At 49.5% G+C, this 24,150-nt stretch overlaps 2 protein-coding genes and 1 non-coding gene across 5 annotated transcripts in view; 2 read left to right on the top strand and 1 right to left on the bottom strand.

Moving 5' to 3' along the window:
* Window positions 1-9,026, top strand: part of Ogfod3 (2-oxoglutarate and iron dependent oxygenase domain containing 3) — a 33,371-nt gene extending 24,345 nt beyond the window's left edge. For 2 of the 3 annotated variants that reach the window (XM_027425320.2, XM_027425318.2), the window contains exon 8: window positions 8,660-9,026. In XM_027425320.2, coding sequence (XP_027281121.1) covers window positions 8,660-8,965 — 306 coding nt within the window. In that variant the 3' untranslated portion in view covers window positions 8,966-9,026. The remainder of the gene's footprint in view (window positions 1-8,659) is intronic. The other variant, XM_027425319.2, reaches the window with a different exon arrangement.
* Window positions 9,027-10,565: 1,539 nt separating this feature from the next.
* Mir6092 (microRNA mir-6092) lies at window positions 10,566-10,645 on the top strand. The gene has a single exon (NR_105277.1). It is a non-coding gene; the product is annotated as a microRNA mir-6092 (primary transcript).
* A 12,341-nt stretch (window positions 10,646-22,986) lies between these two features.
* On the bottom strand, window positions 22,987-24,150 carry Uts2r (urotensin 2 receptor). Its single transcript, XM_027425324.2, has one exon. The coding sequence runs from the start codon at window positions 24,148-24,150 to the stop codon at window positions 22,987-22,989; it is 1,164 nt and encodes a 387-aa protein (XP_027281125.2).

Below are 24,150 nucleotides of genomic sequence, written 5' to 3'. Positions count from 1 at the left end.
CACACACACACACACACACATACACACACACACACACACCATACACACACACACACCATACACACACCACACACACACCATACACACACACACACCATACACACACACACCATACACACACACACCATACACACACACATACACACACACACACACACACACACACACACACACACACACACACCATACACACACACCATACACACACACACACACACACACACCATACACACACACACCACACACACACTCACACACACACACACACCATACACACACACACACACACACACACACACACACACACACGTACTATGGACGAGGTGGGCTTTGTTCCAGGCAATACCAGGTTTGTAGAACACTTACTCCAATGGGTGTGAGGCATTAGGGTCCTAGACGTGGTCATGCTCATGCCAGTAATATACATTCAAGCTGGGCATATTGGCGAGAACCTTTAACCTCAGCCCTCATACATTTGAGGCCAGCCTGGTTTACAAAATGAATTTTAGAACAACCAGAGCTACATACAGATACTCTGTTTTAACAAAACAAAACAAGTAATACATATCCATTCAGGACTTCTCCATTTCCCATAGATGTTGAACATGAAAACAGCTTTAAAAAATGTTGTGTTTATGTGTATATGTACGAGTGTGAGCTGGGCGTTGGTGGCGCACGCCTTTAATCCCAGCACTCGGGAGGCAGAGGCAGGTGGATCTCTGTGAGTTCGAGACTAGCCTGGTTTACAAGAGCTAGTTCCAGGACAGCCTCCAAAGCCACAAAGAAACCCTGTTTCAAAAAACCAAAAAAACACGAGTGTGGTGGGTTTGTTCACAGGAGTGCAGTGCCTGTAGAGGCCAGAAGAGGGCATCAGATTCTCTGAAATAGAGTAACAGGCAGTTCTAAGCTGCCTGACTTTGGTGCTGGGCACTGAACTTGGGTTCTCTGTTCTCTGCAAGAACAATTTATGCTTGTAACTGATGTGCCATCTCTCCAGTCTTTGAAAATAGCTTTGAAATCAAAAGGCAAATTGGAAATTAAAGGGCACTGTCTTCTCCTTTGGTTGGCTTTGAGCATGCTACAGGCCATGTTTATATCCTGTAGGCAGCTGAGGCTCAGGGACTCATGCACTGTGGTGTGAGCCTCTATTAATGGGTTAAGGGCCTAAGAAAAGAATGGCTACACCAGGCCAGGCCTCAGACCGAGTGAAGGGTGGGTCCAGAAACAGTGGAGGCTGAACAGGATGGGTTGGCATTGCCGTGGTCACCCTGCAGATTGGAACCAAAGAGACTGGTATGAGAGCTGGCCACTGCATGGAAGTTATAAGCTGTGGCACATGTCCTAGTCACTGTTGTATTGCTATGAAGAGACACCACGGCCACAGCAACTTTTATAAAGGAAAGAATTTAATTGGGGCTAGCTTATTTTCAGAGGTGTAGTCCATTGTCATCATGGCAGGTAACATGGCAGCATACAGGCAGACATGGTGCTGGAGAAGCAGCTGAGAGTTCTATATCCGGATCCTCAGGCAGCAGGAAGAGAGAGCCATTGGGCCTGGCTTAGACTCTTGAAACCTTAAAGCCCACCCAAAGTGACAAACTTCCTCTAACAAGACCACATCTACTCCTAAGCCTTTCAAATAGTGCCACTTCCTGGTGACCAGACATTCAAATCTATGAGCCTATGGGGGCCGTTCTCATTTAAACCACCACAAGACATCACTATTTACCACTCAGGGCTCCTGGAGGGGAACAGGGATCTCTCCTGAGATAAGAGGGACCTGTTTTGGGACAGTGGGACCTGTCTAAGGCTGTTTGGTAGCCAGGACCCAGCCTGCTCTCTTGATGAGGGTAAAAGCTGATGGTCTATGTCAACTTCTGGCATTACCTACTAAGGAAAAGGTAAGATATTAAGCACACCACCAGTGTCATCCCTGTGAGAAGTATACCTAGTACCCCCTTTTAAAAGCCATGATAAAACTTAAACTATAGAAAGAACAAATATTTAATTTCATACTGAATTCCCTAGAATCGTGTCAATGGGCTACATCCATGACAATGGAGCCTCTTCCCGGGTTTCTGGCAGGTTCTCCGGCCATCTCTGAGTGCATTGTTCCTATCCTTATATCTGTTTTGGCCACTGCCCAACCAGGTGCTCAGAACTCAGCAAAGCCATTCTCACCCCAAGTTCATTATGAATCCTAGCTCTCTAGTGAAGAAGCTGAGGGCAGGGTCCCGGTGCACTGGGCAAGTTTTCTGCCATTCACCGCAAATTCCAGCTCTGGCAGGCCATGAGACACACACATAGGGCCCTTCTGACCACATACTCACTGAGCCTTAGTGACCAGAGTTTTTATTGGATGTTGGTAAGTAGAAAATGGCTGACACCCTCGCCCAACCCAGGTAACTCTCTAACCCTCAAAGGTTGGTTCCATATGACCCTGGACCCTGACGTAAATCGTGCATCTGTCTAGACTCTGTGGGGGGCCCACAACCCAGGTCAGCAGAGGCTGTGAGCAGTCCTGTCTCTGAAAGAGCTAAGTGGTCAGTCAACCGTTTATTTGCTCCCTAGGGAGGGAGCTGTGCTGCAATCCCGGGTCACCTTTTAGGGGTCCCAAGCACTTTATTGACTGAAAGCCAGAAAAGCTTTGGTGTCACCTGTCATCCAGGGACTGTGATTACATGAGGAGACATGCAGGATTCTAGAAACCTAGGTCACTTTGTGATTTGGCTTTTCAGTTGCCAAGTTCAGTCCTGCTTTAAGGAAGTAGGTAGCCATCAGACAGCTACCTACTGTGTCTGTAGTGGGTGTCATACAGTGTCCCGGCCAGCGGGGCTCCGGTACTTCGTGGGTCCAAGGTGGACTAAGCCTGAAAATAATGAGCGAGAAAGAGAAGCCAGACCAAGCAGTTTTTCCTTGTCAAGGTCTAATTTTATTAAATGCAAACAAGGAATTTTTAAAGAGAAAGGAGAAAGTAGAGAAAGAGAAAGTGGGGGAGGAATGGGTGTTAATTGCTCTCAGGCCAGGGCAGGTGTCTGGAACCTCCTGTGGTTATCTCAAACACTAAGCTAAGGGGTGGGGTGCTTGACTAATTGGCGGTTTAGCCTGGAGGTCGCCAAGCCTCTGTAAAGGGGACTTTTATATCTGACCAGAGTTGGCTTCTGACAATACAGTCCCCTGTTCCCTGTTTTGCTTTGAGGCAGGGTTTTATATTCTGTAGCCCAGGCTGGCTGGGAACTTCAGATCCTCGGTCTTAGTGGTCTTGACTACTGAGGTTACAGATGGGCACCACTGCCTGGTGCCCCTCATTGTTTGTTTGTTTATTTATTTATTTATTTAATTTTCATTGGATGTTAAATTCTGAGTTGATAGGGGTTTTGTTATGTGCTTGCCCTCCCCACTCCCCGCACCCCTTTTTTGAGACCAGTCACACTATGTTGCTCAAACTGTCCTTGAACTTATGATCCTTTTGCCTCGGTTGCCAAGGTACTAGGATTATAGACATGAGCACTCAAGTGTTTTTAAAAGATTTATTTGTTTTTATTTGTTTTTATTTTATGTGTGTGTTAGCCTTTATATTGTATGTTCCCTGTATGATTGCAGTGTTCACAGATGCCAGAAGAGGACAGCAGACCCCCTGGAGGTGCAGATGGTTGTGAGCAGTCTTGTGGGTGCTGGAGATTGCACCTAGGTCCTCTGTAAGAGCAGCAAGTGCTCTTAACTGCTGAGCTATCTCTATCTTCTTTTTTTGAAATAGATTCTATCTCAGAATACCCACTCTGTGGCCAAAGGTGACTTTGAACTGATTCTTCTGTCTCTGTTTCCTCTCGCTAGGATTACAGATGTACACCACCATGCCCAGTTAATTCTGTGCACAGGATCAAACCTAGGACTTCATGCTAGGCAAGCACCCTCCTCCCATCTGAGCTACATCCCCAGTGAAATGTTTGTTTTGTTTTTTAGCAGGACAAAGGGATTTAACCATCAAGTGAAGGAGCTAGTGACCTCAAACTAATCTTTGAGGTATTAACATAGGCTTTGGTTTCAACAGAGGGTAAGAGGTGTTTGTAATTAAGCAGCCATGGACAAGGTTAGGTATAGTTAGTCATTGTCTTCATTCTGGTTCTCCAGAGTGGTATGAAATTGTCTCGGCCGTTACTTCCTCTCCAGAGTGCCCTCCCACCTGCACAGATAATTAATTACCTTCATCTGGAGAATAGCTTGTCCTAAGAGACTCTAGCAATAAAAGGTGACTGCAGGTTTAGGATAATGAGATGGTCAGATGGAGATAGTCCTCAGTGATTAGCATGCCTTCAAAAGCCAAGCCAGGAGTCTAACACAAAGTAAAGGAGACCGACACAAAGTGGAGGCAGAAATGCCAGGCTTTCGTCCCAAGTGTAGAATATGAGCTTCTTAGCAAAACAAGCCCCTAAATGCCCGTTATACTACTGTATCTTGGTAAAAGGTTTTCTGTCCCCTGCCAGTCCCACAGCCAATTATACAATAATCACCTAGAGGCTTAATATTAATTATAACTGCTCAGCCAATGGCTCAGACTTAATACTGGCTAGCTCTTACATTTAAATTAACCAATTTCTATTAATCTGTGTATTACCACGTGGCCCATGGCTTACCATAGATGTTCTGGCATCATGTTCTTTTGGCGGCTGCTGGGGTCTCTCGACCCTGCCCTCTTTTCCCCTGTACCTCTTCTTGGATTTCCCACCTAGCTACATTCTGCCCCGCCTTACGCCAAAGCAGCTTTATTCATCAACCAATAAAAGCAACACAAATTCAGTGTACAGAAGGACATCCCACATCAGATATCACATAGCCAAGAAGCATGAAAGAGACAGATAAGGTCTCACTATGTAACCCTGGCTGGCCAAGAACTTGGTATGTGGACCAGGGTGGCCTCAAACTCAGAGATCTGCTTGTCCTTGCCCTCTAAGAGATGGGATTAAAGGCATGGGACACCCAAGCAAATGTTAAAGAAAATTTCAGTTCCTACTGCTCCTGAGGAGAAGCCAGCCCCCCTCCCCTGCTGCTAATTTCAAGGTTTTCAGTAATTTTGTTTCATCAGCTTGATTGCATTTTTCCTGTTTTGAAGTTTGCTATGGTTTTGGAAATAAAACCAAAACTTTTCATCGTCCCCTTGAGGGAATGTTTGGTCATTGATTCTTTTAGCCTTTTTTTTTTTTTTTTTTTTTTTAAATCCCAATGTGAATCTCATGAATCTCTTCTAAACCTGATAGATGGCGTATGGTTTCCTATCATCCCAAGCTCAGGAGCCACTGTTGTCTTCCATTGTTTTTCCCTCTGTACTCCAGCTGTGTGTAAGTTGCACAGGAATGCCCAGGCCAATGTACCCTGCCTGTGGGTAAGATGGAATGCCTGGGCTTGTAGGATCCCCTCTCTTACTGAATGCTGCCACCAGAGGTGTGTCTGTCATCACGGAGGAGGAGAGGGTAGACAGCAAGGCGGGCCAAGTGTCTCAGATGCCCCCTCCATGGGGCCTTCTGTGCATTGAGGTTAAGCTGCCTGTTTCTACATCTCAGGTGATATGGGAAGTCTTTCTGTAAGCTGCAAATATGCGTTGCTTTTATTGGTTGCTGAATAAAGCTGCTTTGGCCTATGGCAGGAAATCCAAACAGACTCAGATTTTAAAAGTAGCTAGAGAGAGAAAGATGCCATGTGACAGAGTTGGGTGGAGGAGTTTTTTATTGTGGGAAATTGAATGGGGAAAGAGGGAAAGGGGACACCAGCCTCTGGGGACTAGGGACGGAAGGGGAGAAAAGAAGAGAGAGATGGGGGGTGGGGGAGACAGAGAGGCGGAGAGGAAAGGAGAGAGAGAGAGAGCTGGGAGAGCTGGCAGGGCCCATTTAAAAGGGAGCATAATGAATGTGCACAGGTGGTGCTGTTAGTGGCTACAGCTGAGGGCAAATCCTGTCAGAACCCCAAGGACAGGCCAGTACTGAATACTAACACAGGGAGAAAAAGGGCAGAGTTAGAGATGCCAGCAGCGGCTGGGGAAGCAAGATGTGGAGTAACAAGCCAGGAGCCTTGTGGTAAAATATAGAATAGTAGAAATGGGTTAATTTAAGTTGTAACAGCTAGTTAATAATAAATCTGAAATAGTAGACCAAACAGTTTGTAATTAATATTAAGCCTCAGTGTGGGTTATTCAGGAACTGGTGAGTGGTGGGTGGGAGAGAAACCTCCGGTTATACTCAGGCTTAATGGAAAAAGGAAGAAACAGGGACAAAATGTCCTTAGAAACACATGAGCTTAGAAAGTGGTGACTCCACTCACCCTGGGAAGCCTGGCCCTTCATACACAGTACTTGATGGGGGCAGCACGAAGGAAGGGTCACCAAGGCTCTTCATGCTTGGTTCCCCTGCTCTGCTTCCTCTGGGGTCAGATGACTTTTTTCCCCTTTCGAGGGTTTAGAGTCAAGTGCCAGTAGGAAGAAACGCAGTGGCCAGAAGGGAAACAGCACGCGTGTGGAGCACTTGGAGTCCAGATACATATCACCTGCACCTTCTTAGTCTCAGTGTCCTCAGAAGTTTACAAAGCTAGCCGGGCAGTGGTGGTGGCGCTCACCTTTAATCCCAGCACGCAGGAGGCAGAGGCAGGCGGATCTGTGAGTTCAAGGCTAGCCTGGTCTCCAGAGTGAGTTCCAGGCCAGCCAGAGCTGTTACACAGAGAAACCCTGTCTCAAAGCTGAGTGCAGCATTTAGCAGTAAGTGCTTACAGTAAAATTATGTACAGGCCACCTAGATATTCAAACAAAGAAACACTCTTTTAGAATAGAAGTTTGGAAGGACTCCCAAGACCAGGCATCTCACCCTGACTGGCCCTGATACTGCATGGGAGGGGCTGTTTCTGTCTTCATGGATCTTCTATTTTGACATGCGCCTGGGTTGCTAGGACACCAATATTACCCTCCATGATTGGTTTTTAAAAATTCTTATTTCCATTTTACATGTTGGGTGTATTGCAGTGCCTATGGAAATTACAATGTTAGACCCCCGGAAAACTCAGGTATCCAGGGCCCCAGGCCACGACCGTGGTCACCCCAATCACCAGTCGGATTCGAGAGCTTAATGCAAACTGCACGAGGCTTTATTGTAATTTAACGAGCTAAACCCATGTCAGCTCGGGTCTTTCACCCACCCACCATGGCGGATGGCTCGAAAAAGACAGCTCCTAGGGCCTCCCAAGAGATTGTATAGGGCAGCGTAAGGGGAGTGTCTAGGGGTACGCACAGGCTCAGGATTGGTGTGCCTCCAGGCTTGGAGGGCTTGCCCTGTGTTGATTGGCCAACTGGTTGATATGGCCCATAGGCCCTCCCAGGGTGGTTGCTATGCTTTGTGTCATTGCTGTGTGCTTGTCAGTAAAGTACACCCAGGGTCGTAAAGCATAGCGCCACCAGCTTACTTCTGATTGGTTCTTTGTCACGAGGCAGGCATCTGACTTTCTAGTGACTAAGACAGGGTCATAGAACACGTGTTCGGCCGTTATGGCTGCCAAAAGGGAAGCTGGTCCCTTCAACAAGAGGCATCAGATTCTCAAACTCTGGAGTTAGGGCCAACTGTGAGCTGCTAGTAGTCATACCCTAGGGGACTCTAGAAGAGCAGCCAGTGCTCTGAACTGCTGAACTATCTCTCCAGCCTGTGGTGACATCTTGCTTGTACAAATAAAGCCTGTCTGAAGGTCAGAGAATGGAGCTTGCCATTAGCTAACCGTAGAGGTCTGGAGGTCTGTAGAGACAGACAGGAAGTGAGCTAGCTAGGCAGAAACAGGGTATGAGCAGGGAGAAACAGGATATAAGCAGGAAAAAACAGGAACTCACTCTCTTGTTTGTTGAGACACAAAGGAGGTAAGGTGTGTGTCGTGACCTGGCATGTCTCAGCTCCAAGCCACGACAGGCATGAGGTTCTGCCTGAGTGGGGGAGCATGGGCTTGGAACCTCCTAGCAACCCAGCGGCTATAAAGACCAAACACAGGCATCTTCTGTCCTTCTCTCTGCTAGCTGGCCCCTCCCTTGTTACCTACACTCCTAGCACCTCCGCCCAGGTGCAGGCCTATTCAGATGCTTAGGCCCACAGAGATGCAAACTAGGAGGCATTCTATACTGAGGCCATGGTAAACAATAGTAGACCTGCTAGCATTAGCAATACAATAGTGAGCCGGAGCTTTCGGGTGCTCCTGTTTAGTGAACCCGGAGGCTGGACCTCAAAACATTCCATAACAGAATTATTTTGGTCCCCCACAGGTGTGATGGTGGTTTGTTCCTTGTCTCTGATCTCTCAGCATTTTCCTCTATGTCTGATCCCGGGTTTTTATTACAATTAGACCATTTAAGGACTCCATTTACACAAGCTCCTGTGGTTAGTTTTTATTTCCCACCTGTCAGTGAGCCTCTGCCCCACACACACACCACCACCATAGAAAGTCCTCATAGCCAGGAAGCCTGGGGGTCCCTCATCCCCTCTTGATGCACCCAGCACTGCTGGTTCACTCTCTAAATCCTCTGGCTTTTGTAACAGCAGTTGGGAGGCAGGTTCTCAACATCTTGTCCAGTGCTGTTGAGTTCATTGCTGTGTTCATCCTGTAAGTGTGGCCTCGAGGTCACCTCTCTTTTCTCTCCCTCCAGGTCGAGTCTCTTTCTTTACCTCAGGCTCTGAGAACCTGCACCGGGTGGAGAAGGTCCTGTGGGGCACCCGCTATGCCATCACCATCGCTTTCACCTGCAACCCTGACCATGGCATCGAGGACCCAGTACTCACGTAACGAAGCTAGGTTGGGTCCTGAGGACCATGTGTGGAAGCCTGTTGGTGGTGCTCCCGTGTGGGGACCCAGCCTCGTCAACAAAGGCACTGTGAGGCCAGGTCAAGTGTGTGCTCACTCTCCCCATTTCAGCCCATTGCTGCTGGACAGAGTGCCTTATGAATTAGCCTGAATTTGATTTGCTGATGTTTTAATCTTTTCATCTGTGAGTAAACCAAGGAAAGAGCCTCTCACCTGATAGCTCTGAGTGTGTGGGCTGCCCACCATGGCTGGCAGGCCTCATTCCTCAGGAGGGATCCCCCTGTAGGGAAGAAACACACATCTGTTAGTGGAGCTCCATATCTTGCCCCAGCTCACATAGCCCACTGAAGGTAGAGTAAGACCCTGGAAAAGCTGAGGCTTCCAGAATCTTAGCCCAGGACCGCGGCCACCCCAATCACAGAGTGGAGGCGAAAGCTTGATGCAAATTGCATGAGGCTTTATTGTAGTTTAGCGAGCTAACCCCATGTTAGTTCGGGTCTTTGATCCACTTGCCATGTCGGATAGCTAGCAAAGACAGTTCGAAGCCGCTGCATACAGATCTTTATAAGGCAGCGTAAGGGGAATGTCTAGGGGTATGCACAGGCTCAGGATTGGTGTGCCTCCAGGCTTGGAGCGTTTGCCCTGTGTTGATTGGTCAACTGGTTGTTATGGCCCATAGGCCCTCCCAGGGTGGTTGCTATGCTCTCTGCGTCATTGCTGTGCGCTTGTCTGTAAAGCACACCCAGAGCCATAAAGCATAGCGCCACCAGCTAACTTCTGATTGGTTCCTTGTCACGAGGCAGGCACCTGACCTCTAGTGACTAAGACAAGGTCATAGAGCACATGTTACTGTCATGGCTGCCGAAATGGGGAGCTGGTCCCTTCAGTAGTAAGTTCTAGAGTAGACTAGACAAAAAGGAGGGGGCATAGGAACAGAAATGGTGGCACTGTGGAGAAGGCTGCAGCCCTTGGTATCTCTGAGAGCCTGAGAACATTCATGGGTGAAGGATAATTCTGTGCATTTGAGCGGGAGGTGGGCATTGAATGACCCAATGACTAAGTCTATACCTGAGAACCATCCTATATTCAGTCTTGCTGTGCTGGGCCCTGTCTGTCACCAGCCTTATCCCCAGCAGTACAAGTTCAAGCATGTCCCCACCAAGGAAGGTCTCAACATCTCTGTGCCCACCCAGCTCTCAGGACTCTCTGCCCAGTGAGGCAGTGTGCTCATCTCCTTCTCATTATGGTGCCGTCTCTTCTCCCATCAGCAACAGTCAGAGGAACTGGGAACAAAAGTGCCATGGGGGAGGCCTGGGCCCCAGGAGCAACTCGAGCTCCACCAGCCTAGTTTCTATTAGATCAAGCATGGGCCACAGTTGCACCTTGAAGCCACATCCCCAGGAGAAGGGCCGACACCCTCCCCCCTGCACACATAAATGGAGTCCCTAGAATGCCTCCAAGAACCAGACTCATCTGGCCATCTTGACATTACATCCTGGGAAGAGCAGCTGGAACATCCCTCTTCTGTCCAGGCAGGCAGTCCTGATGTTGCGATTACCCCTATAGCCCATATGCCTCCAGGGGTGGCTCAAGACAGTTCAGGCATCTTAGGCCATTGAGCTACCCTGCAGCATTAAAAAAGGTGGTGGTGGGGGGCTCCTAGACCTTGTGAATGAGTAGATGTGATGCCAATGAAGGTATGAGGAGATCTCAACTAGAGGAGCCTGGGTCTGCATTGTGCCACCTGTGCGGGTCCCTGCTTCAGAGCAGGGTCATGTCTTTGTTCTAGCAGGTTGTACCATGGACAAGGCTGTGCTCTGAGTGCTGAGGCCTCTGCTGCCCCCTACTGGTCCTCCTGAGTAGATCACGGGGAACAACCAAACTCCGGCTTGGTGGATGAGGCTGAGCTTGCCGGGCTGCTGCTTCCTGGGCCTGTACAGTCAGGATAGTGGTGCCAGGCTTCCCTGCAGTTGTCACCTTGTGGCTCTGGCCCTTGCACGTCTGGTTGTATTTAAGACAGGCATGCCTTAGGCTGCATGGCAAGGCTGCCTGATACTTCTCCATAGTCATAGCCCAGATATCCTCTGTGTGGTGTTTGGAGTACTAGGCAGTACTTACCTGGTGAGGAGGTCTGGCCATCTTATCCCAAGCCAGCCAGACATGGCATGAAAAACAGTACTTAAGTGTGAATAGGTCATGGGTCTTTTTCTATTTTTTTAATATTTATTTAATTTAGTATATGAGTATCTGTGTGTATACCTTTATGTCAGAAGAGGGCATCAGATCCCACTATAGATGGTGTGAGCCGCCATGTGGTTGCTGGGAATTGAACTCAGGTGTCCTGGAAGAACAACCAGTGCTCTTAATCTGTGAGCCATCTCTCCAGCCGCAGGCCATGGGTCTTAGTGAAGCTCCAGAAGTTTCTGGAAAGGTCTCATGGCCAATAACACGCCTCCTTGTCTGGGACCAAAGCTAGGGTCAGGTGTCAACAATAGGCAGGGGCTTGGGACTGGAACTAGGGTGATCCTGCAGGTCCTAGTAGTTAAGGATAGCCATGGGCCTTTGCACAAGCAACACCTGGACAGGCACTCTAGGCATGGGTCCAGCCTGTGTTAGATTACCACTTGACAGGTTCCTTCAGACTCCACAGCCAAGTCTGTGTGAGCCCCTTCAATCTAATGCCGACCAAGGAGGCTCCATAACCCTTTTCTTTCAGCTCCGGGGTTGTCATTGAAACATTGCCAGGGCTTTGGGTTGTTATGGCTACCTTGCAAGCTCAGGTATGGGGCAGGGTACCCAGGAAAGCTCTAGCCACATTGACCCTAATCCCAGACCCTCACACATCTTCTGTGAGTCCATCCATGATTTTCCACACCCAGTGTTTGCAATGGAACCCTGGAGAGATCTGAGACACGTCTCCTTACCCATCCCACACAGCTTCCATCCAGCCTCCATGCAGTGCCCCACCTCTCCAATGCTCTTAACCCTGAGGCAGGAGATAAGCACAGCAACAGCCAGAGTTTATTTATGTTTCATGTGCTCAATTGACACATTACTTTCCAGATAACCTGGGGAAACATCACCCAAAGTTCAAAGCTGCAAGATAAACACATTAGAAATTGTGGGTCGAAATCAAACAGGAGAGAGACCTGGCTCTACTTCCCCAGAGGCTCTCTGATAAATTGCAGCCTAGTCCCATCTCAGCAGTCTCTCCTGGGACACCTGACACTGTAAATATCAAGGTTTCATCCGTTTCTTGAGAGCCTGTTTTCATTCCTGTGAGTTAGCTTGTGCCAGGCCTTCAGCTCTCTCCCTGGATCTCTCTGTCTCTGTCTCTGCCTGGCTCTCTCTGTCGCTCTCTGACTCTCTTTCCCCATCTGTCTCTGTCTCTGTCTCTGTCTCTCTCTCTCTCTCTCTCTCTCTGTGTGTGTGTGTGTGTGTGTGTGTGTGTGTGTGTGTGTGTGTGTGTGTGTGTGTGTCCCTCAGATAGTATCTCATTGTGTAGCTGTGGCTGGTGTGGAACTTGGTATGTAAACTAGGCTGACCTCTGCTTGTCTCTGCCTCCCAAGAGCTGGAAATAAAGGCATGCACCACCACACCTGGCTTTCCCCGGGTCTTAACCTGAGCGTCTCTTCTGTGCTTTTATTTCCTTCCTGTTAGCCCCACCTGGGAGAGAGCAGTTTTTGGCCATTAGAGTTAAGGGAACACTTTTGTTTTCTCTGGGGCTCTCAGTTGCCCGTCTGTACTATGGTCACCCTTGGTATCTGCAGCTGTACATGCACACCAGGGCCCATGCCTGCAGGGAAGGGGCTGTGACCTGTGCACCACCCCCACAGAAGACATCAGCTGCGACTCAATCCCATCTGCCTTTCTAGTTTATTAACCTTTCTTGAAGCCTAGAACAAGGGGTGCTCAGGGCTCTGTATCTCTTCTTGGGAAGGCAGGCAGGAGCTCACAGATCTCTCTCCGTCTGTGCCATGTTGGGAGATCACAGCCCCTCCTGTGACCTTTGATAAGAACAGAGCATACCTTTAATTTCAGAGTTCAAGGCCAGCCTGGTCTACAGAGCGAGTTCTAGGACAGGCTCCAAAGCTACACAGAGAAACCCTGCCTTAAAAAAAAACAAAAAGAATGGATAGAGCTGGCTGAGGGACTCTTTAAAAGACCCGAGAAGGGTAAGGGAATGGGTACCCTAGTGTCTCCACACACCTATGTAGCTCCTTGAACCTCATGTATCTTGCCTCAATCCCCCGACTTTCCTCAGTGTGCCCAAGCCCTCAGCTAAGGCCTGCCTAGCCTTTCACCACCTATGACAAAGTACCCTTTTACCCTTGGGAGGCTAGAAATACTCAAAGTGTGCATGTGTGTGTGTGTGGGGGGGGTTGTCTTGGCAATGCCATGGTCCAGACCAATGAGCCACTCCCATCTCTGTCTTTCAATGAGGCCAATCACAGGGTAGGCTTGGGAGGGATAACTACCGGTGTCTCCTCCTCCCCGTGCTCCAGGGCTCCTGTTAGAGGCCTTCAGCTCAGACAGTCCTGATCTGTGTCTACCTTTCAGACTTCCTGTGCATGTTGATTCACCCACCAGGCCCCAGGCCCAATCCTGTTCGGAAGGGTCCCAGCCCTGCAAGGATTCTTGGCATAGACTAGCCAGCACTGACTACCAGTGTACAAGGCACCACCCTGGGCACCCTTGGTACCTCTGAATTTCACACTGATGCATACTTAGGGAGTGAGACACAGGATCTGGACTTTCGATCATGCTGTGAGTTGCCAGAAGCCGTGAAAGGCTCACTGTGTCCCTGCCGGCCAGAGAAAGTAGCTATGTTCCAGGCTCATGGCCACCTGGGCAGAAGAAATCGCACCGGCACAGCCTCTGGGCCATGTCTTTGCTAGATCCTACAAGAACCCATTGGCACTGAGCATCCGACAGCATACCCGCTCCCTTGTTCTCTGTCTACAGAGCCTGGGTGCCCCTTAAATCCATAGTTCTTTCGCTAAGAGGACTTAATTGAAAAATGTCCAAGCATCAGAACAGCGAAAGTGACTGCAATACCTGAGAGACACTTTAAAGATGGCCAACCAATCTGTGTAGTCTGAGAGCAGCTGGGTAGGGGAGGAAGGGACCCCGGGGCTGAACAGAGATCATGTGTTGGTAGGGAAGGGTGGGCAGAGAGGCGCAAGGAGCTAGATAAGAGCCCTGGCTGCTTTCCTACACTTGCTTACCATCGACCCCACCCAGATTCGGCGTCTGTGGTTCCCGGAGGACAAAGCTGTAGTATACCAATGCCCAACCATAGGCCACTGCCAGTAGGTCCTGGCAGCTTGGGGGACGGGGGCAGGGATCGGGATCCTTTAGAGCCAGAGCAGTCCTGGGGGACTTGGCCTTCCTGACTCCACGTGGGACAGCGTCCTCGCTGGCTTAGAAGTGGCCTGAGTCTGGAGGTGCCTAACATCGGCTCCGCAGTCTGGTTTCCACTCATCCGTCATCTGTCTGGAATCTGAATGGAAAAACCTGCATATGGTGAGGAGAGGTGCCAGGATAGGCTGGACAAGTTCCTGAGGACCTACCCAAAGGTATTTGAGAACCTAGCCCCCAACTATCCCTCCCCTTCTGGCCCTTCTGGTGGCCTGGCAAGAGCAACACCCACCCCCGTCCTACTGTGTGCAAGTTCTGGGCAGGAATAGTGTAAGCCTTCACAAATCAGTGACAGTCATTTGCTCCTGCTGTCCCTGCGGGTCAGGGCTTTCTCATGTCACAGCACTGGCACTATCATCCTCATAGTGCAGGTGGGGGCCTGTGGTTCCCTTTAATTGAGATAATATCCACTTTGCTTGTGGGTGACATTTACCAAAGGACTTCATTCCTGGGAAGATTATGAATGCACGAAACCTCAATGTGTGTGTCTTTCCATTGATAAATGACTTACACAGGTGTAGGAGTGCTCTGAACCATGATATCCACACCTCCTACCTTCTCCAACCTGGAGACGTGGCATTAACCTTGAGCTGAGGCAAGGTGCTCTGAAGCCAAATTCAAGAAATAATAGAGCTGCTTGAAGTCACACCAGCCTTCTGGCTGGCAAATGGGATCACGCTTGGTAAACTATTTATCTACCAAGTTTGCTAGCTGAGGAACTTTTCCCCTCATTCACTCAGTCCATTCATTCATCTACTGGATGCCAGGCCTCCACTGTCCTGCTGGTGGGGTTCACTGCTTGTCAGGATACCCTCACTGCTTCCTGGTTTTGCTCTGGACTGGGATAGCTGAGTAGAGGTTCAGGTATGGGCAGATAGGTCTTCTGCCTGTGGCCCTCTCATAAGGCACATGGCCACAAAGTCGGGCCGGGCCATCTGGATGCTATGCTTCCTGAGGTCTCATGAGTTTCTTGTCCCATATTTGGCAAAGTCTTCTGCTCTCAACATTTAACTTTGCTTTTTACAAAGCAACCCCAGGTTAGCCAGTGTCTCAGCAGAACACCCACCAGCATTCTATGAGAAGAAATGTCTTTTTCAGACACACTGGAAATACCTTGGATCAGAGGTGAAGGCTGAGAACAGGAAGGCTCCAGCCTCTCCATGAATGCTCATGACCCAACCACTATAGTAGCAACTTGGCTTTTACTCTAGACAAGCATTGGCCCTGTGGCAGCCCCACTGTTGGTTTCAAATATCATGGTGCACCTGACAATCTGTTGATATCTGTACTGTTGATATAAAGTTTTCTGTCGCACTGGGGTCCCACTGCCCTTGAGCCCCGGAATAAACACACTGATGCTATATTAGTTATAAAACTGTTGGCCAGTGCCTAGGGCTTCTTATTGGTTAGCTCTGTCTTAACTATTAACCCATTCCTATTAATCTAAGTATTTCCACGTGGTCCTGGCTTACTGGAGAACACCTGATGTGTCCTCTCTTCCCAGGCTTACATGGTGACTCAAACCGCCTACATTTCCCAGAATTCACCTCATCTCCAAGCCCTGCCTATACTTCCTGCCTGATTGGCCGAACAGTGTGTTATTCATTAACCAATAAGAGAAACATATATACAGAAGGACACCCCTATCACTGTACTGTATAAATTCAAGTGTCTACCTGTAGATTGCAGTTCATCCATCAGATTCCTTAAAGACACAGAGAGTAAGCTGTGGCTTGCACTTGTCTGAAAGCCAGTAGAATGCAGACACAAAAGGCCACAGATGCAAGATTCCTACCATAAAGTCCTAGAACAGTGGTTCTCAACCTGTGTGTCGTAACCCCTCCAGGGCCATATATCAGATATGTGCATTATGATTCATAACAGGGTCAAAATTTCAGTTATGAAGTACCAATAAAATAATTTTATGGCTGAGGGTCACCACAACATGGGGAACTGTATTGCAGGGTCACAACATCAAGAAGGTTGAGAACCACTGCTCTAGTAAAACCTAACTGAGAGCAGCAGGAACACAGTCTGGGAGACTGGGGATGGCTGGGCTTTTGGGACAAGGTAGCTGGGGATGCTCATAGGACATGTTCAGGTCCTATCTTGGGGACAGTATCAGTATGACCAGGTTAGAACCAGGTGCTTATCGTGAGCAAAAAAAACCTCTTGCTAAAATCCTCTGACTGAGGTAGACAGGTGCCAACAGCTGCTTGGTGTGCAGAGACCTTCATTTTCCTCACACATATCTCCTCACTCTGTACACCTCACAGGGTAGGGCCAGTGATCATGGAGATTCACAAAGCAAATGAGCCCAGGACCCAGTGAATGGGGCCAGAAGGGGGCTGGACCAGACCTAAATAATGGGATGGACACTGGAGAAGGGAAAAGCTTAGGCAAAGTGGGGCCTCCAAAGGCAGGGGACCGCTGGTGGTTGGGCAACATGGGCCTGGACCCCCTCTCTGACCCTCTAGTTCCCAGGCTCTTGCACTGACTCCGTTTCCTTCTCCCTGTGGCATAGCCAATGATGGCCCAGTGTACCCAGGGGTATTAATCTAGGGGTCTTGGGGATGCTGTGGTCCAGCTAAGCCTGGGGAGATAGTAGAGGTCTCTGACACCGGAGTGCTTAAATAGCATTCCCAAATTTAAAGCTGCATGGATCCTCTGAGAGAAATTTCACAAAGTCTCAGATTATAAAACTAAAAAGTTTTCCCACCATCAGCTAATATTGTTGATATTTAAGGCATTTCTGTGAGGCTTTTTTTCTTTTTTTGCATGTGTGGATCTGTCCTTATACACCATAGAATCATGCACACAGGCATACTTGTACACACACATGCATGCCCACAGACAACCACACACAATTACAAATGCACTTTTGTTTGTTTTGAATGAAACTTGAGATTTGCTATACAGTCTTGTGTTCTGGTCTCCATGACCACAGTGCCTCAGCTTCATCCCTTTCTGACCACACATAACATTGTTCGTCTTTGAAAATGCTGTGCCATGACCTAGCTAACAGCTGTGGGACATTCCACGACAACGCTGAAATTAGCTCATTGCTACATAAATCCTTATCCACACCTGACATTTGTATTTCAGGATAAAACCCCGATTTCTCAGCTAGAGTCATAAACATTTGTGTGGCTCAATTCATTATTTATTCTTCCACAGTGCCATGCATGTAAACAATGTATCTTGATAATACCCATTATGTTTCCACCTTCCTATCCACCTAGTATTTTGTGGTGCTGGGCATGGAACCCATTCCCTCATGCCTCTTAGGCAAATGTTCTACCAACCAGTCCCACAGGGCTTTTGATGAGAAAGGTCAATTTTGGGGGGTTTTGTTTTGTTACTAAATTTTAAAAGCCACAGACTCTCTATTTTGGCTTATAGATTTTGTTTCCTTGTTTTTTCCCTGCATCAAATTCTAAATGGCTTACATATCCAGAGTTTTCCCTCTTCTGGAGAGTTCTGGGTCACACTTCCTTCCTTCCCTCCCTCCCTTCCTCCCTTTTTAAAATTAGGGTCTCACTATGTAGCCCCGGATGCCTGGAACTTGCTTTGTAGATTAGGCTGGCCTTGAACTCACAGAGATCCAACTGTCTCTGTCTCTGCTGGGATTAAAGACATGTGCCACCACCATTCACTGAGTCAGACTTGCAGTCATCTTTCTTTTTTTCATTTTAGAAATATGGGCATTCATTTTCTCCATTATTTTATATTTCACATTGTCTTAGGGTTTGGGTTTTTGTTTGTTTTGTTTTGTTTGTTTGTTTGTTTGTTTGTTTTTGAGACAGGGTGTCTCTGTACCTTTTGGAGCCTGTCCTGGAACTCACTCTGTAGACCAGGCTGGCCTTGAACTCACAGAGTTCTAATTGTCTCTGCCTCCCGAGTGCTGGGATTAAAGGTGTGTGCCACCAGCTTGGCTAGTTAGGATTTTTATTGCTGTGAAGAGACACCATGGCCCCTACAACTCTCATAAAGGAAAACATTTAACTGGGGCTAGCTTACAGTTTCAGAGGCTTAGTCCATTATCATCATGGTGGAATATGGCAGCGTGCAGGCAGACATGATGCTGGAGAAGGAGCTGAGAGTTTTACATCTTGACCCACAAGCAGCAGCAGGAGACTGTGTCCCACACTGGGTGTAGCTTGAGCATAGGAGGAGACCCTTAAAGCCTGCCCCCACCCACAGTGACACACTTCCTCCAACAAGGCCACACCTACTCCAGCAAAGCCACACCTCCTAATAATGCCACTCTCAATGAGCCTTTGGGGCCATTTTCTTTCAAACCACCACACACAATTGTTTATAATGCCACCTGAGTTTTGCTTTGCCTGAGGGCCACAGTCACCTGCCTGGTGGAACATCCCATAGACCTACGACAAATCTCTTGTCTCCAGGGTCAGCCTGGTTCAGATCAGAGCCATTTCCGAGCCAGGCTACCTCACCAGAAGGTTAGGGTGTTTAGCACCTTGCAGGAAAGTGGCACAAAGGCCTTGGAGTCTCTGCTCCCCTGGGCATTGTCCACACTGTCTAGATCAGAAGCAGATAGCCATGATCTCCTGCCCAGGCAACACTGTCTAGCAACTCCCACCCAGGTCTAATGCAGAACAGAGCAAGAGCCCCAGGCAGGGTGGGTGGACCTGACATCCCAAGGGCACATGAGCCTGGAACATAGGTGTCCCCAAAAGCCAACTCATCCTGGGGAGAGGCCTGGGGCAGCAGTCAAAGGCCAGCTCCAGCTTCCTCTAACACTCTTGGTAAAAACACAGGTTGTCTTGCATGGACATTCCAGTTCATTTTCTTCTTTGCTAGAGTTTGAGTGTTGGGTAGATGACATTTAAAACCCAAAGAACTTGATCTATCGCCCTGTGTCCCTCGGCCTCTGTGGGCTCATCAATCACAGTTCCCCTCCTCAGCTACTGGCTACCACTGCCCAGGAGGCTATGCCTGGACTCAGATGGAGACCAGTCAGCTCATAAACAGCCAAATCAAGCCGGCAAGCACGGGCACTCCACCTCTGCCTCCCTCCCACCTCTCACCCCTTCCTCTGCCTCCTCTCATTGCGTCTTCCCTTCTCTCCTGGCTGGCCAGAGCAGCACAGGGATCTCTCCATCATAACTTTCCCTCAATTTACTCAAGCTCCAGACCTGAGGGCCTTGTCCTTTCCCAGGCTTGGGCCCTCAGATGGCCACCTTTCCTGTCTTTTCTGTTTTGACAGCTTGCAGGCTACTCTGGAAAGGATAATGTCCTAGGGAGCATCTGGGTACCAATCAGCAGGACCGCTGGTCACCCCAGGTCCAGACTCCCTGCCAGCACTTTCTTCTTAACACATGTGTTTTCCTTATTTAAAACAGGACAGGAGGCTAAAAGTTCCCTGAAGAGGAAAAATTACCATGTTAGCTGGCAATCCAGGAGGGCATTGTGGGTGAGCAGGGCCCAGGTCAGTGATGGGTAAGCTGGCAGGGTCCTGCATGCCCCAGTAGGAATTCTCCAGCAGAGTTTTCAGTTTGTGCTGGAGATGACAGGAAGGTCTCAGTGGAGGTCCGTTCCTGCTCCCAGCTAGACGTGAGGGCAGGTAGACCATAGATAGGCCGGCCACTGCAGCTGTGGGCCAAAGGAGGACAGAGCCAGGGGACTCTGTGAAGGTGGCTCTGCCCTACCCCAATAGCCTCACCTCTCCTGATTCCCAAAGAGACAGAGACTTGGACGCTAGACTTGGGGTCACTCATGTTGGAGGGTGACATGTCACCTCCATTATCAGCTTGTTACAGGCAGCATCTCTAGAGGATGGCAGAGTGCGTGTCTGTATGCGTTGTGTGTTTTGTGTGCATCATAGATGGTGTATGTGGTATGTGCATATAAACATTGTGTTGTTTGACATGGTGTATGTATTTGAGGTGAATGTGTGAGGTAACTTTTAATGCATTTGTTGTGTGATGTGGAATGTATGGTAGGATACGTGTTTGTGGTGTGTGCGTGGTGCATTTGATATATGTGGTGTGTTTGGTGTGTGTGCACTATCACTGAACTGTAACCAACTTTTTCAGTGCTGGTCCAAAGAGGCCCTGAGGCCAGATCTAGCAGGTGCCAAGACTCTAGGATAGTGACTGTCACAGAGATGCTGGTTATTCATCCAAGTTTTTCCAGGACCGTGGTTCTTGTTACAAGTGGTCTTCTGGAAGCTCCCGCTTTAGGACTTTGTTCTTCTCCAGCTGGTAGGGACATCTGGGATCTATGAGGTCCCTCTGGGTGAGGACACATGTTCTCAGACCTCACCAGGTTACCTCCCTGATGTTGGCTCTGGCATTGCTCAAGCTAGAGCACAGCCACCCCATCCTGTACTCTAAAACAGTCTCCGAGGGGAGGAGGGGGCGTGGTCCTCTCCGGAGATGGTACCCAGCCCTTCAGTTGTGTGCTGACTCAGGGTCACAGTGCCCTAAGTGGGCATATTCTGTCACAAAAACTCCCTTCTCTGTGTCATCTGAGCATGAGAGAATGAAGAAGCCTCCCAGAGAAGCAAGAGAGGGCCACCCTTGCCCAGGACTGAGGCCACAACAGGAATGAGTGTCAAGTATGGATGGTAGGAACTTGGACCCAGCTCTGAGCTCTTAGAGACAAGGCCAGGAATTGGACTTTGTCAAGAAAGAAGGGGCTTTTTCTAAAGTTGGAGCCCAGCATCAGAGAGACAGCAGCGTTTGGGGCAAAGGAGAGGGGCAGCAGGAGTCTCCAGCCCGGGTTAGGGTACTCTCTGTCCTGCCACCCACATGCTCCTCCAGTGACTTAATTCATTAGCCAATTACTGGTTTTGTTTTGCAGAGCTGGTGGTGAACCTAGGGCCTCTCACATGCTAAGCAGTGTTCTAACACTGAGCTATATTTCCAGTCCTTTAAAAAATGTTCTTGCTGGCGGTGGTGGCGCACGCCTTTAATCCCAGCACTTGGGAGGCAGAGGAAGGTGGGGCTCTGGGAGTTCAAGGCCAGCCTGGTCTACATAGTGAGTTTGAGGCCAGCCAGGGCTGCATAGTGAGACACTATCCCCCCCAATTTTTTTTTTTTAATTTAGAGATTTGTCTTATATATGTAGCACAGGCTGACCTCAAGGCTCCTCAACTCCTGGGATTACAGGTCCAACCCCTTCGGGTGTGCGTGTGCATGTGTGTGAGTGTATATGGTGTATGTGGTGTGTGTGTGTGTGTGTGTGGTGTGTATGGTGTGTGGTGTGTGTGTGTATGTGTGTGTGGTGTGTATGGTGTGTGTGTATGTGTGGTGTCTATGGTGTGTGTGTGTGTTTGTGTATGTGTGGTGTGTATGGTGTATGGTGTGTGTGTGTGTATTTGTGTGTGAGTGGTGTGTATGGTGTGTGTGTGTGTGTGTGGTGTGTATGGGGTGTGTGTGTGTGGTGTGTATGGTGTGTGTGTATGTGTGGTGTCTATGGTGTGTGTGTGTATGTGTATGTGTGGTGTGTATGGTGTGTGGTGTGTGTATGTGTGTGTGTGGTGTGTATGGGGTGTGTGTGTGGTGTGTATGGGGTGTGTGTGGTGTGTATGGTGTGTGTGTGGTGTGTAGTGTGTGGTGTGTATGGTGTGTGTGTGTGGTGTGTATGGTGTGTGTGTGTGTGTGTGTGTTCATGTATGTGCCCATGTGTATCCCTCTTTTTTTTTTTAGTAGCAAAATAAATCTACTATCTTAGCCATGGCAAAGCACTGTAGCCAGCCACCAGAATCTGCTTCTGGAACATTGTATCACCCCAGAGACCTGCACTCCATATCCTGCCACGTGAGTGTATCTGACCTTCAGCAAGAGTACCAGCAGACCAAAGTGCTGTCCCAGCCTCTGACCATCACCGTAAAGGGTGTGAGCAGGCCTTGTCTGACCATTGTGGGAGGAAGGGTGAGCCAAGGAAAAGATGTCCCAAGGGTGGCACTTGGGACAGGGAAACAGTTTGTCCAGGAGCAGTGAAGCCAAGGCCTCATTGCTGTGAGTATGAAGCACATGTGGGTTTTGATGGCCTCATCCAGGAACTGCAGCCTGCAGGGCCTCCTTTCTGAACCCGAGCTTCACTGCTAGCTGGGCAGCTTCTCTTCCTAGATGGCACATCCCACCCCAGAATCTCTTACCCCCTCAGTCATCCGCCCTCCTCCCCACCCTAAACAAAGGCAAAGGCTTGGAAAGCAGACACACCCTCACCAAACACTCGGGCACCTCATGCTAGGGATCCCCTAAGTCCAGGACCACCCCCATCCCGACTTCATCCCAAGCACTGAGGCAGGGCAGACTGCAGAGTACAGTTTATTGTTCCATGTTCATACAGAAACAAGAAGCTACCACGGGGTAAGGGTAGGGAAGGGATGGGAGAAGGGTAGAGATTGGCTACAGGCCCTTTATCAACCAGTGGGGCAGGGCCCTCAAGGCTGGAAGAGCTTACAGCTACAGATCAGGTTCACAGCCCGGCACTAGCTGCTCTGGGTAAGTGGACCTTAGATGCCTCAACTCACCAGGGTCTGGTCCACAGCTTCTGAAGAGTCTGAGAGATAGGTTTGAAGAAGTGTGTTGGCACTGTAGGGAAAGGTGCTGGTAGGGTCGAAGTGAGCAACAGTGAAGAAAGGACGGGGAACTTTCCGGAAGAGAGTTGTGGAGACAGACACGATAGTTAGGTTTGAACAGGGGATTCTGGGTATGGGCTCCCGAGTGGCCTAGCTTTGGGTCCTTTCCTCTCCTCCCCCCACCCTCCCCAGGCTCACACAAAGGCTCTACTAGGGGGAACTGGGGACAGCATGAAGGTCTCTGTGGTCTGCTGGCTGCTGGAGGACAGCGAGCGGCCAGAGTTCTGTTGGAGGAGGTGGACTCGGCTGAGCAGGAAGCTGCCAGCACTCCCTGGGCCACGGCAGCTACTACCCAGCGACCGCTGGCGCCCACGAAGGTACTCGCGATAGTTCTTGGTGAGCAGTGTATAAAGGAAGGGGTTGATGCAACTGTTGCCATAAGTGAGGCAAGTGGTCAGGTAGTTGACAATGCGTGCAGTCTGTGGTGCCAGTGGCGTGGTCTTGTGGTACTGGGCCAGCAGCTGCCACAGCCAGAAGGGTAGAAAGCAGGCCCAGAAGAGAAGGACAATGCCAAAGATGAGGTACAGCACCCTGGGGTTGGGCAGCCGCCGCGTCTGCTTGAAAGAGGCTTGCTGAGATAGCCAATAGGCCCTGGCCAGGCGGACATAGAGCAGCCCAATGACCAGGCCAGGCCCCACAATGCTGGTCCCAAAGAGCAGTGTCAGGTAAATACGGTGCGCATGAGGGCCCCAGGCTGGCAGGCAGAGGCTCTTGGGGCCCTTATGCACCAGTCGGATGGCAAGCATCATGGGTAAGGTCAGCAGCAGTGCTAACAACCAGGTGCCCAGCGCCAGCAGCTTACGATAACCCTTGGAGCGCTGTACCGCATCCAGAGGCCTCAGTACAGCTGCATAGCGCTCGCTGCTCATTATGGTCAGGGTGAAGATGCTGGCATGCATGGTCAGGAAGTCCAGGCTAAAGAGAACACGGCAGCCCACATCTCCAAAGTGCCAGTCCTTAGTGACATAGGTGGCTACGATGAAGGGAATGCTCAGAAGGTACAGCAGGTCAGCCAGGGCCAGGTTGACCACATAGACATACATGGAGGCCGAGGCACGCAGGAATCGGCACATGACCACCAACGTGTACACATTTCCCACCATGCCCACCACACCCATGGCTGAAAGCACTGCCCCAATGGCACCCGTAGCCACCAAGTCTTGCAGGGAGCTGTGATCTGTTGGGCCAATCCAGGAACTGTTGAGGGACACATTGGGGCCACCAGGCAACTCAGACACAGTGTTTCCTGACATGGCCAGTAGGGGAAAGCTGGTTGTAGATTCCAGGCTCAGCGCCAT

This window comes from Cricetulus griseus, chromosome 7 (genome assembly GCF_003668045.3).
Source record: "Cricetulus griseus strain 17A/GY chromosome 7, alternate assembly CriGri-PICRH-1.0, whole genome shotgun sequence".
In the NCBI taxonomy this organism is placed as follows: domain Eukaryota; kingdom Metazoa; phylum Chordata; class Mammalia; order Rodentia; family Cricetidae; genus Cricetulus; species Cricetulus griseus.
The sequence above is the reverse complement of the archived record's forward strand: the minus strand, read 5'-3'. Positions and strand labels throughout refer to the sequence as shown.